The sequence below is a fragment of the Rhinoderma darwinii genome, chromosome 13 (assembly GCF_050947455.1).
Source record: "Rhinoderma darwinii isolate aRhiDar2 chromosome 13, aRhiDar2.hap1, whole genome shotgun sequence".
In the NCBI taxonomy this organism is placed as follows: Eukaryota; Metazoa; Chordata; class Amphibia; order Anura; family Rhinodermatidae; genus Rhinoderma; species Rhinoderma darwinii.
Window position 1 is genome coordinate 6013440 of NC_134699.1, and position 19852 is coordinate 6033291.

The 19852-nt window shown below is 45.5% G+C and overlaps 1 protein-coding gene across 2 annotated transcripts in view; it reads right to left on the bottom strand.

Annotated features, from left to right (window-relative positions):
* Positions 1–19852, bottom strand: part of KIF3B (kinesin family member 3B) — a 31959-nt gene continuing 12107 nt past the window's right edge. Inside the window, exons 2-10 of one of the 2 annotated variants that reach the window (XM_075846470.1) lie at positions 6256–7725; positions 5339–5440; positions 5132–5254; positions 4904–5022; positions 3073–3186; positions 2865–2970; positions 1567–1745; positions 870–995; positions 1–477 (exon numbers count right to left, since the gene is read on the bottom strand). In XM_075846470.1, coding sequence (XP_075702585.1) covers positions 908–995; positions 1567–1745; positions 2865–2970; positions 3073–3186; positions 4904–5022; positions 5132–5254; positions 5339–5440; positions 6256–7659 — 2235 coding nt within the window. In that variant the 5' untranslated portion in view covers positions 7660–7725 and the 3' untranslated portion in view covers positions 1–477; positions 870–907. Of the gene's footprint in view, positions 996–1566; positions 1746–2864; positions 2971–3072; positions 3187–4903; positions 5023–5131; positions 5255–5338; positions 5441–6255; positions 7726–19852 lie in introns of both variants that reach the window. The other variant, XM_075846469.1, reaches the window with a different exon arrangement.

Sequence of the window (19852 nt, forward strand, 5' to 3'; positions counted from 1 at the left end):
TGCAGGTGCAGTAAAGAGATTTTATTTAAATATACATTCAGCAGTAGAGAAAAGTACAAGTAAATAGATCTGGCTCCTGCGTGTTCCTGGACGGGGAAGCAGCCATCACTCTGCGCTGTCGCTGTATAAAATTCACAGTATCTATGGCTTCTTCAGATAAGGCCGAGGAGCTGCAGCGTCACCCGATCACATCGCACCTCCGAGGGAAGCATTGAATGGACACAAACCAGCAAGCAGAGGCCGCGAGAGCCGTGAATGCGTCCAACTTGAAACCGAACGCAGTCATGTTACCAAGCAGCAAAATGGCGGTGGACCGCGGTGCGAAGAGGCCCGGAGCAGTTCCGTCATCTGACTAACCGGGGACTCTATGATGTCTGCCGCTCGATCCCTTCCATGGAGCATGGAGGGAACCAAGCCGGATTATTGTCTGAAATTTATCGTACCTGGGACCGCAGCGGAGTGACGGCCGGTCGCCATCTGCCGTAATGGAAGAAAAATGTACTAATTTACAGTATAAAAGAGGACGACTAAATATACATCTAAAAATCATATAAATACTAAAGCGGAAAAGTCGGGGAGTGGAGATCAGTGCAGAGGCCGAGCGTCCGTCAGATGAACTGACGCCACTCGATGTCAGATCTAGCTGGAAGTCCTCACATCCATTAAAGTAACTCAAGTCCTACAAACAAACACAGCTGAAGTCATGCCAAGCGCGGGTATTTTGCCCTATTACTAATCCAGCGCCATTGGCTTGCTTATGGATGACCCGCCATCACCTCCCGGGAAGCTCGGCCATAGACGGAGGCGGATCTGCCCCCCGTGACACGTGCGCTTAGTCTTTATTCACTTCTTCCTAATACTTCATCTACCTGCTCGAGAGTCTTGGTTATGGGGTCATTTCCTTGAATTACTTTGGAACCAAACCCCTTGTTTGGGGGAAATGTGAAGATCCGGAAGGGCCTGGAGGTGGAGCGGTCCTTCGTCCGGTCTTGGGTCTGGAAATAACGGATGAAATACGGTAAGAAGATAAGAAAGTGGCTGCAATGGGAATGAAAATCCGCTCTCCGCTCACGGACCCGAGCATGGCCTTATACACAGCAGTTTAAGGGGTTTTCCAGCATTAGAAGAACATGGCCGCTTTCTTCCAAAAACAGCGCCACACCTGTCCACAGGTTGTGTGCAATATTGCAGCTAAGCGCCATTCACTTCAAGATCGCTGAGCTGCATTACCAGACACAACTCATGGACAGGTGTGGTGCGATTCCTGCAAGAAAGCAGCCATGTTTTTCTAATCCTGTATAAACCCTTTGAAGTGAACAAGCAGAGCTGCAGTGTAAAGCATGGAGGACAGAACGGTAGCCTAAACCACTGATGGTCGGATTTAGATGACCTCAAACTCCAATATAGACTGCAGCTAAGCCAGAGCCACGGATTATAGCTGTGCCTAAATTGGGCAGGGTCGAAAGACAGCCACCCATAGGAATGACCAGCTTCAGTATCGGTGAGCCGGCACACGTCGGATTCAATATGGCGCTGATTACCCAGAACTGTTACAGGATCGTTCACCTGGCTTTGGATTTTTTGCTGGCTGAGCTCTCAAACGTCGAGGCGTCTACTTGGAGGTCGTCTTCATCCTGCAGAGCAGCTTCCAAGGCAGCCTGGACCTTGGGGGCCACGGCCGGCCCCTCATACTCACGGGTAGTACGACTTGGCATGTCAAGCTCCAGCAGAACAATGTTCTCCGCCTGCGGGGATGAAATCCGTGATCAGCACATGATCTGTCATGGAGCGTATTGACCCCTCTAAGATGAACTAGTCCGGCTAGATACCAATCTAGATCATTACGGCTTTGCAAAACAGCGCCACACCTGTCCATGGGTTGTGTCAGGTATTGCAGCTCAGCTCTGTTGAATTAAATGGGAATGAGCTGCAATATCCCACACAGGTCATGGACAGGTGTGGCGCTGTTTAAGGAATAAAGCCGCCATACTTATCTAAGCCTGGACACCCCTTTAACTCTACTAATGTATCACTGCTGCAATACCCGGGCTCCGCTCTATACCCACGTGTCATAATATACCTACAAAGGTCGTCCAGTCCTAAATAAATAAAGCGTAAATCAGTTCTGAAACGTTCTAATAGACTTTGTGATCAATTCCTTACCATTTCCAAGACCTCTGCTTGCAGTCAGTAAATGGAAAAATTGGTATTAACATACAGAAGCTAATAATCTGTACAGACCTAATACTTGCCACAGCTGAAGGTTTGTTCCAATTTTCTCCTCTGTGAGCTAAACACGTTAGCAGCACAAATCTCTCTCCTGTTCTGATAGTTTGTTACAATGTATCAGTGCAGGTAAAATGTATCAGTCTGGAGTCCAGGCTGTTAGCTCACGGAGGATTGTCTAGACTGGACACGATTGTAACAAACCATCAGCCGTGAGAAGTATTAGATGTGGATGGTTTCAGCCTTGGAATGTAAACATTGAATGTTTCCATTCACTGACACAAGCAGATATCTTGAGAACGATGAGGAATGGTAATAAAAAAGGGGGTATTTATGAAAGGTAGTGCAAAGGGGTAGTGGAGTAGTAGTGTTTAAAGCAGCCAATCAGATTCCAGCTTTCATATTTCAGAGGCCCTTTGTAAAATAAAAGCCACAATCTGATTGGTTGCTATGTGCACTACTACTCCAGTTTTAATAAATCCCCCCCAAAGCCTATAAGAAAGTTGCAGATATGAATAGGCGTCCATGTAATGCCACTCTGGAGTGAGGGCCGAACTTACAGACTGGCACTGTGGTCCCAGCGGGTCCATATGACCTACTAGGGCACAGGTGTGGTCGTCCGGAGACTCCCTTCTTACCCGATATCTGGGGTCCGGTCTGACCATCATGGACATCTTGGCGTGGTGACACAATGGCCTCTTGTAGCCTATGGCAGACGTGGGTCGTGTCATCATCTGCTGATTGCTATGAGGAAAAGGGCGCAGTTACCAGAGACGCGAGGGGGGGGGGGGGTTTCAGAACTGGCAGAGGGTACACGAGGAAGGTCACGGGGCATGAGGTACTCACTCCAGCCGGCTGATTGGGTGAAGCTTCCACTGATCTTCCTCCTCCTCGAAATAGCAGCGGTTCATCATCTTATTTTTTTCTTCCATAGGAATGAAATTCTCAATAATCAGATGTCTGTATAAAAGAAGAGCCAGAAGACCCTCAACATCAACGTACCCCAAATATAAACGGACACTGATCCTGAGAGTGACGCCATGACACCGCGGGCGCCACGTACACAGTGCCCCAAGTGTTACGGAAACTAATAATGGCCACATGTGAGAAGACGTCTTTAGATGTGAGCGCGGAGATGTCCCAGAGCTGCTATAGGGGCACAGGACATGTTCTCCTTAAATGGGGGGTCCGTATGAGGTCTTATCAAGGGCAAACAGGTGGGCGCAATTCTGCTCACTAATTAACCTCTGAAGTGCCAAATTCCTCCTTAGAAACAGAGCTCCTCCTTCTCAGGGCTGCAGACGTAACCCCCTCTCGGCTGTGCTGATTTACAGATAGGGCACCTTAATTGACCCCATTAAAAGCCATTTAGTGGGTGCAATTCTACCCCCAAGGTCAGAGTTACAGGTGCCCTAATGTAAAGGGGCCAGCTCTGGCTATAGGTTCCTTTTAACCCCTTCCTCCCCTTAGATTGAAAGCCCAAAAAAATGTCAACCTTTTGGGCATCAAACACTCTGATATCGAGTTATAATTTCTCAAATCCAGAGCGAAGGGCATCAGAAAAGTTGATGGTTTTGCCCATCATAAAAAGCTGGACCGGGCCACTAGTTGGATCATATTAAAGAGGGTACCAACACTTAAAGTAGCCCCCCGTCCCCAATCTACATCCTCCCTCCCATGTGTCTGCATAACTAAGAAGATTTGCCATCCAGAGTTCTGGGAAAGCTGGGTGACGACCCGTGTGGGAGCTGCAATGGTGGCCATGTTATATTTAGACACTTGATATATTACAGGATTATTCAGTGAACCCTTCACATCAGAATTTCTGTTCACCCAGATGCCAGTGGGGGCTGATATATATATATATGGGTCGTATGACTAATTCCCAAGTTTAGGAAACATGGCTGCTTTCTTCCAGAAACGGCGCCACCCATGTCCACAGATTGTGTGTGGTATTGCAGCACAGCCCTATTCACTTCAATGAGGCTGCAATACCAGTCACAACCTGTGGAGAGCTGTGGCGCTGTTTCTAGTAGAAAGCAGCCATGTTTTTCTTATCCTGTAATACCTCTTTAATGGGTAACATGGAGTCTATTGCATGTGTAACTCCGCCCGAGACTGTCCCCCGATGAGTCTCATTTTGTTTTGGACGTGCTGCAGTAATAAACCAGATATAAACAGCCTGATAAATAATTCACACATCCTGTTCTTTATTTCCAAAACAGATTACAGCGAGACGCGATTGCAGACGACCGGACACTTTATCCATCTGCTGTGCCTCACGCCTCATTGAGGTTGCCGTTTTATTACAGGGGTTGTCCACTTTTAGGACCCCCGGGATAGGCTGGTATTGAAGGGGGAACTGCTCACATTCCCTACAGCGATAGTAGAAGACTCATGAGTTCTGAGCAGGATCCCATACACCCACGTGGGGCCCAACCCAAGCCGTGCACGTCCCTTTAAATATACGTCTATTCTGTTCTGTATGTAAGGACTGTAATGGTGGCCATATTGGTAGTCACCCAGCTTCCAGATGACAAATCTGCCTTGTTATGTAGTGATACATCCCCTGCCCCTAAGTCCAGGATATCCCCCATTGAGTGTTAATGGCAGCCATCTTGGTTGTCAGTCAGCTGATATCAGCTGTGGTCACTATGGAGGAACCGGAGATACTCACTTTAATTTCAGCTCTCTGGTGAGCTCGTTCTGGGTCTGCTCCAGTTCCTGACGCTCCTTAATGTGTTCCTCCTGCAAGTCATGGATCTCGGCTTTCACCGCCTGCAGCTTAGAGAAGAGCTGGAAAACAAATGGGACCATCAAGGTGGAGCAGAGCCTTTCAATGGTGCCACCAACCCTGGTGGTGCCACCTTCAAGACTCTGGCCAAGAAGTAAACATGAACCGAACCTTCTTGAGCTTCTTCGTTTTGATGTCAACCTCTTGCTGTAAGGAGCTGTACGTCTCCTTGAGCTCCAACGTCTCCTCATCTCGGCTCTCCATCTGTTGCTGCATCTCTCTCTCGCGACGTTTCTAGGGGACGTAGACAAAATTTAGACCTTGGTGTCCTCTACTGTGGTCAGGACTTAGGCTTTTTCAAGCAAATCTAGTACTTGCCTGCTCAGCGATCTCATGCCTCTTCTGCTCCAGGATTTTCTGCTGCTCGTTGGTGTGGTCGACAATGTTCTTTCCACCAACGAGAAGTTTGCTCTCCATGGCCTAGGAGATAGACTCAACATTAGGGTGAATAATGAAGCACGGCCATCAAAACAGGAGCGGTAAAGGACTAAGGAACCCGACATTTACCAACTTTGCAACCATGGAAGCGCCACAATGGCCAGGATTAGGGTGTGGGGCTTTGATGGGACCCAACGTATATGGGCTGATGAGAACCAATGAGCCCAGTCACCAGACATTATTGTGATATTATAATGGAAGAACTAGGACAAGATCTTGCACCATCTACGACACCAATGGTCAACACTCGTAACGTAACAGATAACAGTCTGATCTTATTTATTGTTTGTGGTCTTGGAAACCCGCTCTACTGCAAGGACACCATATGTCCCACCATACAAAGGATTTTCCTTGGGAAAAATTATTAAAATCATGTTTGGCCCTTGGAGGACAACTTGGCCCTTCTCCTGTCCAGCAAGGATTTGTGGCTAACCACCAAGGCCAGAAATCCTGCAAGAATTCAGCCCCCACTAGGACTAACACTTCACTGGCGCATGTTGGGTTATGGACTCCTGAGTCGGGGACTGGTCCTGGGTCCCTTCATCTGCGCTGGTTTGATCCTGCAAAAGGGGCCCATTTACTAGAAACCAGACAGAATTTAGATTTGATTGCTGTAGCAAAACCTCTGTCCTGGTGGGCACCCATAAGGTGCCAAACTATAATGGCCTTGGCACTCGGTAATGCACACTTTCAGCACTTGATGGAGAACTGTAGGACTCACCACCATGATGTCCTTGGGAAAGCCAATTATGGTGTAAACACCCCCAAACCCCCCTTACAGAAAAGGGTCTTTTTACCTTAACTTTGGCTGTCAACATTTCCATAGCATCCTTTTCTCTTCTTAGGTCGTCCATTTTCTTTTCCTTCTCCTTTAAGAGTTTCAGCTTTTCCTCTGCCACCAAACTGTGGTCTTCTATAACGGCCTTCTTCTCAATCTCCAGCTTCTCCTGCTGCTCCCGCCAATAGTCTTCTTTATCTTCCACCTCATCTTCTCCCTCACAAGAGTCTTCTTCTTCATCCTCATCGTCCTCTGACACTCCATCCGCACCCACTCTTCTTTTTCCTTTTTTGTGTCTTTTACCCACAACCCTTTTCTCCAGCTGAGCCTTAAGCCTTGCGATCTCTTCTTGGAATTCCCGTAACAACGCATCCTTAGGGTCTTCATTCACTCTGGGCTTGTTCTTGATGTTTTTGGCACGGTTGGAGTAACGTAGAGTCGTCAGGGTCTCTTCAACGTTATAGGAGGCAGGGCCAATATTTGCTACCATGACCGTTTTGGCATTGCCGCCCAAAGAGTCTTGCAACAACCTGGTAAGTTTGGAATCCCTGTAGGGTATGTGGGTGCTCTTGCCGTCTACAAGGGCTGATATCACATTTCCTAGCGCGGAAAGGGACAGGTTAATCTTGGTAGCCTCTTTCAGCCTTTCCCCTTGGGCTCCGGACTTTGTCTGCCGTTCACTTCCGGCCAAGTCTACCAGATTCAGCTTTCCTACGCGAATATGGTTTTCACCATCCAACCCAAGCTCACTGCACTCAATGGTAATCATGAAGATAGCATGAGAACGTGAGCTGTGCTCATTCATATTCGTGGCACCAACAGAGCGGTTCTGGTTCCCCACGTTCATGACGTGTTCGATCTCCTTCACACTCTTGGTGACGAAAGAAGACAGGTCCTTCACGTAGACACCGGTGTCGGGTCTTTCTTTAAGCTCCAGGCGCTTAGCCTGGTCTTTAGAGAGAAGGTCTCTGATCTCCTCCTGATAGATCTCTAGGTATGAAGCTCTCACCAGGTACTGTTGGTTCTGAGACCTTGAAATGTGTGTGAAGATGTGATCAAAGGAGTTTGGTATGACCCCTCGCTTCTCAGGGTCGCCCTTTAACCCTTCCATCGTGAACGTTTTACCGGTGCCCGTTTGGCCGTACGCAAAGATTGTTCCGTTGAAGCCGAGCAAGACGGAATCCACCAGAGGCCTGAACGTCTCATCGTAAAGATCAACTTGCTTGGAGCTACTGTCGTAGACGGCGTCAAAGGTAAAGGTTTTCGGCAGCTCGGAGGCTCCTTTCTGAATTCTTACTGACACTTGACCGAGCTTTACGTCCACATCTACGACTTTATCGAACCCGGATGCTGTCTCCTTGCCGTTCATTGGCCGACATCGCACCACGACTCGCACAGTCTCGGAGCTCTTTGATTTTGACATTTTGTCTTGGTTCAGTGGCTCTGGGGTCCCGGGACACTTTTCTAGTCTGGATTTTCTAATTACCACCTTAGAGACAATAAAGAGAAGAAATGCAAATATAAGTGATTACAATGAAACTCAGGTCTTTGCTGTGGATTGTGGGATCTGGCATGCAGTGGATAATGTAGCAGCTCTGCGGAACATCTGTCATCTCTGTGGAGAGCTCCTGCCCGCCCGCGATCTGTTCAAGGTCAGTGTGCCAGCAAAGTGGGTCACAGGAGGGGATGTGAGAGAGGGAGAGACAAGATTTCTGCTGTTACTGTACTCAGAGCTTTCCAAATAATCTAAGCTCCATGCAGGTGCATTACAATTAAAGGGCCAGTAACCCTCAAGTCAGGATCTTAAAATAGTGCAGCAAACGCCAATATCAGTCACACATATAATGTAAATGTCTCTGGAGGTTCGCAGTACAGGAGATAGGTGACAAAAAGCAGTGATCATGGGGGCAGGGAAGTTTCTATGTCACTCATCCCATTAAAGAACACTAGTCAGATCCATGATTCAGTGCTAGATCCCAGCAATTAAAAAATATTGAGTGCAGCTCTGGAGTATAATACAGCATATAACACAGGATCATTACAGGATAAGTAATGTAATGTATGTACACAGTGACTCCACCAGCAGAATAGCGAGTGCAGCTCTGGAATATAATACAGCATATAACACAGGATCATTACAGGATAAGTAATGTAATGTATGTACACAGTGACTCCACCAGCAGAATAGTGAGTGCAGCTCTGGAGTATAATACAGGATGTAACTCAGGATCAGTACAGGATAAGTAATGTAATGTATGTACACAGTGACTCCACCAGCAGAATAGTGAGTACAGCTCTGGAGTATAATACAGGATGTAACTCAGGATCAGTACAGGATAAGTAATGTATGTACACAGTGACTCCACCAGCAGAATAGTGAGTGCAGCTCTGGAGTATAATACAGGATGTAACTCAGGATAAGTACAGGATAAGTAATGTAATGTATGTACACAGTGACTCCACCAGCAGAATAGTGAGTGCAGCTCTGGAGTATAATACAGGATATTACTCATGATCAGTGCGGGATAAGTAATATAATGAATGGACACAGTAACTCCCCCAGCAGAATAGTGAGTGCAGCTCTGGAGTATAATACAGGATATAACACAGGATCAGTACAGGATAAGTAATGTATGTACACAGTGACTCCACCAGCAGAATAGTGAGTGCAGCTCTGGAGTATAATACAGGATGTAACTCAGGATCAGTACAGGATAAGTAATGTATGTACACAGTGACTCCACCAGCAGAATAGTGAGTGCAGCTCTGGAGTATAACACAGGATGTAACTCAGGATCAGTACAGGATAAGTAATGTAATGTATGTACACAGTGACTCCACCAGCAGAATAGTGAGTGCAGCTCTGGAGTATAACACAGGATGTAACTCAGGATCAGTACAGGATAAGTAATGTAATGTATGTACACAGTGACTCCACCAGCAGAATAGTGAGTACAGCTCTGGAGTATAATACAGGATGTAACTCAGGATCAGTGCAGGATAAGTAATGTAATGTATGTACACAGTGACTCCACCAGCAGAATAGTGAGTGCAGCTCTTGAGTATAATACAGGATATTACTCATGATCAGTGCTGGATAAGTAATGTATGTACACAGTGACTCCACCAGCAGAATAGTGAGTGCAGCTCTGGAGTATAATACAGGATATTACTCATGATCAGTGCGGGATAAGTAATGTAATGAATGGACACAGTAACTCCCCCAGCAGAATAGTGAGTGCAGCTCTGGAGTATAATACAGGATATAACTCAGGATCAGTACAGGATAAGTAATGTATGTACACAGTGACTCCACCAGCAGAATAGTGAGTGCAGCTCTGGAGTATAATACAGGATATAACTCAGGATCAGTACAGGATAAGTAATGTAATGTATGTACACAGTGACTCCACCAGCAGAATAGTGAGTGCAGCTCTGGAGTATAATACAGGATATAACTCAGGATCAGTACAGGATAAGTAATGTCATGTATGTACACAGTGACTCCACCAGCAGAATAGTGAGTGCAGCTCTTGAGTATAATACAGGATATTACTCATGATCAGTGCTGGATAAGTAATGTATGTACACAGTGACTCCACCAGCAGAATAGTGAGTACAGCTCTGGAGTATAATACAGGATGTAACTCAGGATAAGTACAGGATAAGTAATGTAATGTATGTACACAGTGACTCCACCAGCAGAATAGTGAGTGCAGCTCTGGAGTATAATACAGGCTATAACTCAGGATCAGTACAGGATAAGTAATGTAATGTGTGTACAGTGACTCCACCAGCAGAATAGTGAGTGCAGCTCTGGAGTATAATACAGAATGTAACGCAGGATCAGTACAGGATAAGTAATGTCATGTATGTACACAGTGACTCCACCAGCAGAATAGTGAGTGCAGCTCTGGAGTATAATACAGGATATTACTCATGATCAGTGCGGGATAAGTAATGTAATGAATGGACACAGTAACTCCCCCAGCAGAATAGTGAGTGCAGCTCTGGAGTATAATACAGGATATAACTCAGGATCAGTACAGGATAAGTAATGTATGTACACAGTGACTCCACCAGCAGAATAGTGAGTGCAGCTCTGGAGTATAATACAGGATATAACTCAGGATCAGTACAGGATAAGTAATGTAATGTATGGACACAGTAACTCCCCTAGCAGAATAGTGAGTGCAGCTCTGGAGTATAATACAGGATATAACTCAGGATCAGTACAGGATGTGTAATGTCATGTATGTACACAGTGACTCCACCAGCAGAATAGTGAGTGCAGCTCTGGAGTATAATACAGGATATAACTCAGGATCAGTACAGGATAAGTAATGTAATGTATGTGCACAGTGACTCCACCAGCAGAATAGTGAGTGAAGCTCTGGAGTATAATACATGATGCAACTCTTGATCAGTACAGGATAATATTTTTAAGTAAAAAGTGGAAATATCCATAGCAACCGGATCCCAACTGTCATTTAGGAACTGCAACCAGTGACGTGGTTGCTATGCACCCCTCCCCCTTCTACTTTATCTGTGCGCCCATTGCTCTCCCTCTTATCATGTTTGCAGATAATAAAAGGTGGACATCATGTTCCTCCCCCACCAGGACTCACATATAGCATGATGTTTTCACTGACAATGTATTGACCATAGCAGTCGATGCATGAATACAAAGTAGAATAAATGTGCAGTATAGTGAGTCGTTTCCCCTCTTGGGTTACATGAGGTCTTGCCGCCCAGTCCCGGAGCAGTCATCAGGCAGGACGTACTGTACCTTTAAGCTGGTGGAGCTGTTGCTTGTAATAATGATCTTATGGGAGTTCAGAAAACAAAGCTGCGCAGTATATGATGTTCTCAGCACCGGACAGACCAGCGCTCATGGTGATACTGAAAAAACGCCCAGTGATTGGACTGTGACAGCATCTCTAGAATCCTCATCTGCTGATCACAGGACCGCTAACGTTACAGGTCTCTTAAAGGGCCGGTAATACAAAAAACATGAAGCTCCACCCTTGATTAACATTAGAGCTCTAATCATCAGCTGTAAATCCCAGCAACTTTCGTTTTTGGAATTTTCACGTAGTTTTCAGTTCATGATATTCTCCTAGGCGGAGGTGTATATTCTGAGGTTCTGCAGCAGCTGACGTGTGTATTAGGAGGTTCTGCAGCAGCTGTGTGTATTATGAGTTTCTGCAGCAGCTGAGGTGTGGAATATGAGGTTCTGCAGCAGCTGAGGTGTGGAATATGAGGTTCTGCAGCAAATGAGATGTTTAATGTTCTACAGAAGCTCATCACATCATGTACCAGATACCACCTCATCACGTCGTGTACCAGATACCACCTCATCACGTACCAGAGACCACCTCATCATGTACCAGATACCACCTCATCACATCATGTACCAGATACATCATCACATCGTGTACCAGATACCACCTCATCACATAATGTACCAGATACCACCTCATCACATCGTGTACCAGATACATCATCACATCGTGTACCAGATACATCATCACATCGTGTACCAGATACCACCTCATCACATCATGTACCAGATACCACCTCATCACATCATGTACCAGATATCACCTCATCACATCATGTACCAGATACCACCTCATCACACCATGTACCAGATACCACCTCATCACACCATGTACCAGATACCACCTCATCACATCATGTACCAGATACCACCTCATCACATCATGTACCAGATACCACCTCATCACATCATGTACCAGATACCACCTCATCACATCATGTACCAGATATCACCTCATCACACCATGTACCAGATACCACCTCATCACACCATGTACCAGATACCACCTCATCACACCATGTACCAGATACCACCTCATCACATCATGTACCAGATACCACCTCATCACATCATGTACCAGATATCACCTCATCACATCGTGTACCAGATATCACCTCATCACATCGTGTACCAGATATCACCTCATCACATCGTGTACCAGATATCACCTCATCACATCGTGTACCAGATACCACCTCATCACATCGTGTACCAGATACCACCTCATCACATCGTGTACCAGATATCACCTCATCACATCATGTACCAGATACCACCTCATCACACCATGTACCAGATACCACCTCATCACATCATGTACCAGATACCACCTCATCACATCATGTACCAGATACCACCTCATCACATCATGTACCAGATACCACCTCATCACATCATGTACCAGATATCACCTCATCACATCATGTACCAGATACCACCTCATCACACCATATACCAGATACCACCTCATCTCATCATGTACTAGATACCACCTCATCACATCATGTACCAGATACCACCTCATCACATCATGTACCAGATACCACCTCATCACATCATGTACCAGTTACCGCCTCATCACATCATGTACCAGATACCACCTCATCTCATCATGTACCAGATACCACCTCATCACATCATGTACCAGATATCACCTCATCACATCATGTACCAGATATCACCTCATCACATCATGTACCAGATATCACCTCATCACACCATGTACCAGATACCACCTCATCACATCATGTACCAGATATCACCTCATCACATCATGTACCAGATACCACCTCATCTCATCATGTACCAGATATCACCTTATCACATCATGTACCAGATACCACCTCATCACATCATGTACCAGATACCACCTCATCACATCATGTACCAGATACCACCTCATCACATCATGTACCAGATATCACCTCATCACATCATGTACCAGATACCACCTCATCACATCATGTACCAGATACCACCTCATCACATCATGTACCAGATATCACCTCATCACATCATGTACCAGATACCACCTCATCACATCATGTACCAGATACCACCTCATCACATCATGTACCAGATACCACTTCATCACATCATGTACCAGATACCACTTCATCACATCATGTACCAGATATCACCTCATCACATCATGTACCAGATACCACCTCATCACATCATGTACCAGATACCACCTCATCACATCATGTACCAGATACCACCTCATCACATCATCACATCATGTACCAGATATCACCTCATCACATCATGTACCAGATACCACCTCATCACATCATGTACCAGATACCACCTCATCACATCATCACATCATGTACCAGATACCACCTCATCACATCATGTACCAGATACCACCTCATCACATCATGTACCAGATACCACTTCATCACATCATGTACCAGATATCACCTCATCACATCATGTACCAGATACCACCTCATCACATCATGTACCAGATACCACCTCATCACATCATGTACCAGATACCACCTCATCACATCATCACATCATGTACCAGATATCACCTCATCACATCATGTACCAGATACCACCTCATCACACCATGTACCAGATACCACCTCATCTCATCATGTACCAGATATCACCTTATCACATCATGTACCAGATACCACCTCATCACATCATGTACCAGATACCACCTCATCACATCATGTACCAGATACCACCTCATCACATCATGTACCAGATATCACCTCATCACATCATGTACCAGATACCACCTCATCACATCATGTACCAGATACCACCTCATCACATCATGTACCAGATATCACCTCATCACATCATGTACCAGATACCACCTCATCACATCATGTACCAGATACCACCTCATCACACCATGTACCAGATATCACCTCATCACAACGTGTACCAGATACCACCTCATCACATCATGTACCAGATATCACCTCATCACATCATGTACCAGATACCACCTCATCACACCATGTACCAGATACAACCTCATCATGTACCAGATACCACCGCAATCACATCATGTACCAGATACCACCTCATCACCTCATCACATCATGTACCAGATACCACCTCATCACACCATGTACCAGATACCACCTCATCTCATCATGTACCAGATATCACCTTATCACATCATGTACCAGATACCACCTCATCACATCGTGTACCAGATACCACCTCATCACATCATGTACCACATATCACCTCATCACATCATGTACCAGATATCACTTCATCACATCATGTACCAGATATCACCTCATCACATCATGTACCAGATATCACCTCATCATGTACCAGATATCACCTCATCATGTACCAGATACCACCTCATCACATCATGTACCAGATACCAGCTCATCACATCGTGTACCAGATATCACCTCATCACATCATGTACCAGATACCACCTCATCACATCGTGTACCAGATACCACCTCATCACATCGTGTACCAGATATCACCTCATCATGTACCAGATATCACCTCATCATGTACCAGATACCACCTCATCACATCATGTACCAGATACCAGCTCATCACATCGTGTACCAGATATCACCTCATCACATCATGTACCAGATATCACCTCATCACATCATGTACCAGATACCACCTCATCACATCGTGTACCAGATACCACCTCATCACATCTTGTACCAGATATCACCTCATCACATCATGTACCAGATACCACCTCATCACATCGTGTACCAGATACCACCTCATCACATCGTGTACCAGATATCACCTCATCACATCGTGTACCAGATACCACCTCATCACATCGTGTACCAGATACCACCTCATCATGTACCAGATACCACCTCATCACATCGTGTACCAGATATCACCTCATCACATCGTGTACCAGATACCACCTCATCACATCATGAACCAGATACCACCTCATCACATCATGTACCAGATACCACCTCATCACATCATGTACCAGATATCACCTCATCACATCGTGTACCAGATACCACCTCATCACATCATGTACCAGATACCACCTCATCACATCATGTACCAGATACCACCTCATCACATCATGTACCAGATACCACCTCATCACATCATGTACCAGATATCACCTCATCACATCGTGTACCAGATATCACCTCATCACATCGTGTACCAGATACCACCTCATCACATCATGTACCAGATACCACCTCATCACATCATGTACCAGATACCACCTCATCACATCATGTACCAGATACCACCTCATCACATCATGTACCAGATACCACCTCATCACATCATGTACCAGATACCACCTCATCACGTCATGTACCAGATACCACCTCATCACGTCATGTACCAGATACCACCTCATCACATCGTGTACCAGATACCACCTCATCACATCATATACCAGATACCACCTCATCACATCATGTACCAGATACCACCTTATCACATCATATACGAGATATCACCTCATCACATCATGTACCAGATACCACCTCACCACGTCGTGTAACAGATATCACCTCATCACATCATGTACCAGATACCACCTCATCACATCATGTACCAGATACCACCTCATCACGTCATGTACCAGATACCACCTTATCACATCGTGTACCAGATACCACCTCATCACATCATGTACCAGATATCACCTCATCTCATCATGTACCAGATACCACCTCATCATGTACCAGATACCACCTCATCATGTACCAGATACCATCTCATCACATCATGTACCAGATACCACCTCATCACGTCATGTACCAGATACCACCTCATCACATAGTGTATCAGATACCACCTCATCACATCATGTACCAGATATCACCACATCACATCATGTACCAGATACCACCTCATCACATCATGTACCAGATACCACCTCATCACATCATGTACCAGATATCACCTCATCACGTCATGTACCAGATACCACCTCATCACGTCATGTACCAGATACCACCTCATCACATCATGTACCAGATACCACCTCATCACATCGTGTACCAGATACCACCTCATCACATCGTGTACCAGATACCACCTCATCACACCGTGTACCAGATATCACCTCATCACGTCATGTACCAGATATCACCTCATCACATCATGTACCAGATATCACCTCATCACATCGTGTACCAGATACCACCTCATCACATCGTGTACCAGATACCACCTCATCACGTCATGTACCAGATACCACCTCATCACATCATGTACCAGATATCACCTCATCACGTCATGTACCAGATACCACCTCATCACGTCATGTACCAGATACCACCTCATCACATCATGTACCAGATACCACCTCATCACATCATGTACCAGATACCACCTCATCACATCATGTACCAGATATCACCTCATCACGTCATGTACCAGATACCACCTCATCACATCGTGTACCAGATACCACCTCATCACATCGTGTACCAGATACCACCTCATCACACCGTGTACCAGATATCACCTCATCACGTCATGTACCAGATATCACCTCATCACGTCATGTACCAGATACCACCTCATCACATCGTGTACCAGATACCACCTCATCATGTACCAGATATCACCTCACCACGTCGTGTAACAGATACCACCTCATCACGTCATGTACCAGATACCACCTTATCACATCGTGTACCAGATACCACCTCATCACATCATGTACCAGATATCACCTCATCACATCATGTACCAGATATCACCTCATCTCATCATGTACCAGTTATCACCTCATCATGTACCAGATACCACCTCATCATGTACCAGATACCACCTCATCATGTACCAGATACCACCTCATCATGTACCAGATACCACCTCATCACGTCATGTACCAGATACCACCTCATTACATCACATACCAGATACCACCTCATCACATCATGTACCAGATACCACCTCATCACGTCATGTACCAGATACCACCTCATCACATCATGTACCAGATATCACCTCATCACATCATGTACCAGATATCACCTCATCACATCATGTACCAGATACCACCTCATCACATCATGTACCAGATACCACCTCATCACGTCGTGTACCAGATACCACCTCATCATATCATGTACCAGATACCACCTCATCACGTCATGTACCAGATATCACCTCATCACATCATGTACCAGATACCACCTCATCACATCATGTACCAGATACCACCTCATCACATCATGTACCAGATATCACCTCATCACATCATGTACCAGATACCACCTCATCACATCATGTACCAGATACCACCTCATCACATCATGTACCAGATATCACCTCATCACATCATGTACCAGATACCACCTCATCACATCATGTACCAGATACCACCTCATCACACCATGTACCAGATATCACCTCACCACGTCGTGTAACAGATACCACCTCATCACGTCATGTACCAGATACCACCTTATCACATCGTGTACCAGATACCACCTCATCACATCATGTACCAGATATCACCTCATCACATCATGTACCAGATATCACCTCATCTCATCATGTACCAGTTATCACCTCATCATGTACCAGATACCACCTCATCATGTACCAGATACCACCTCATCATGTACCAGATACCACCTCATCATGTACCAGATACCACCTCATCACGTCATGTACCAGATACCACCTCATCACGTCGTGTACCAGATACCACCTCATCATATCATGTACCAGATACCACCTCATCACGTCATGTACCAGATATCACCTCATCACATCATGCACCAGATACCACCTCATCACATCATGTACCAGATACCACCTCATCACATCATGTACCAGATACCACCTCATCATGTACCAGATACCACCTCATCATGTACCAGATACCACCTCATCGCACCATGTACCAGATACCACCTCATCACATCATGTACCAGATACCACCTCATCACGTCATGTACCAGATACCACCTCATCACATCATGTACCAGATATCACCTCATCACATCGTGTACCAGATATCACCTCATCACATCATATACCAGATACCACCTCATCACACCATGTACCAGATATCACCTCATCACATCATGTACCAGATACCACCTCATCACATCATGTACCAGATACCACCTCATCACATCATGTACCAGATACCACCTCATCACATCGTGTACCAGATATCACCTAATCACATCATATACCAGATACCACCTCATCACACCATGTACCAGATATCACCTCATCACATCATGTACCAGATACCACCTCATCACATCATGTACCAGATACCACCTCATCACATCGTGTACCAGATATCACCTCATCACATCGTGTACCAGATATCACCTCATCACATCGTGTACCCGATATCACCTCATCACATCATGTACCAGATACCACCTCATCACGTCATGTACCAGATACCACCTCATCACATCATGTACCAGATATCACCTCATCACATCATGTACCAGATACCACCTCATCACATCATGTACCAGATACCACCTCATCACGTCGTGTACCAGATACCACCTCATCATATCATGTACCAGATACCACCTCATCACGTCATGCACCAGATATCACCTCATCACATCATGCACCAGATACCACCTCATCACATCATGTACCAGATACCACCTCATCACACCATGTACCAGATACCACCTCATCACATCATGTACCAGATATCACCTCATCACATCATGTACCAGATACCACCTCATCATGTACCAGATACCACCTCATCACACCATGTACCAGATACCACCTCATCACATCATGTACCAGATACCACCTCATCACGTCATGTACCAGATACCACCTCATCACATCATGTACCAGATATCACCTCATCACATCGTGTACCAGATATCACCTCATCACATCATATACCAGATACCACCTCATCACACCATGTACCAGATATCACCTCATCACATCACGCACCAGATACCACCTCATAACATCACGTACCAGATACCACCTCATCACATCATGTACCAGATACCACCTCATCACATCATGTACCAGATACCACCTCATCACATCATGTACCAGATACCACCTCATCACATCATGTACCAGATACCACCTCATCACAACGTGTACCAGATACCACCTCATCACATCATGTACCAGATACCACCTCATCACATCATGTACCAGATATCACCTCATCACGTCATGTACCAGATACCACCTCATCACGTCATGTACCAGATACCACCTCATCACATCATGTACCAGATATCACCTCATCACGTCATGTACCAGATACCACCTCATCACGTCATGTACCAGATACCACCTCATCACATCATGTACCAGATACCACCTCATCACATCATGTACCAGATACCACCTCATCACATCATGTACCAGATATCACCTCATCACGTCATGTACCAGATACCACCTCATCACGTCATGTACCAGATACCACCTCATCACATCGTGTACCAGATACCACCTCATCACACCGTGTACCAGATATCACCTCATCACGTCATGTACCAGATATCACCTCATCACGTCATGTACCAGATACCACCTCATCACATCGTGTACCAGATACCACCTCATCATGTACCAGATATCACCTCACCACGTCGTGTAACAGATACCACCTCATCACGTCATGTACCAGATACCACCTTATCACATCGTGTACCAGATACCACCTCATCACATCATGTACCAGATATCACCTCATCACATCATGTACCAGATATCACCTCATCTCATCATGTACCAGTTATCACCTCATCATGTACCAGATACCACCTCATCATGTACC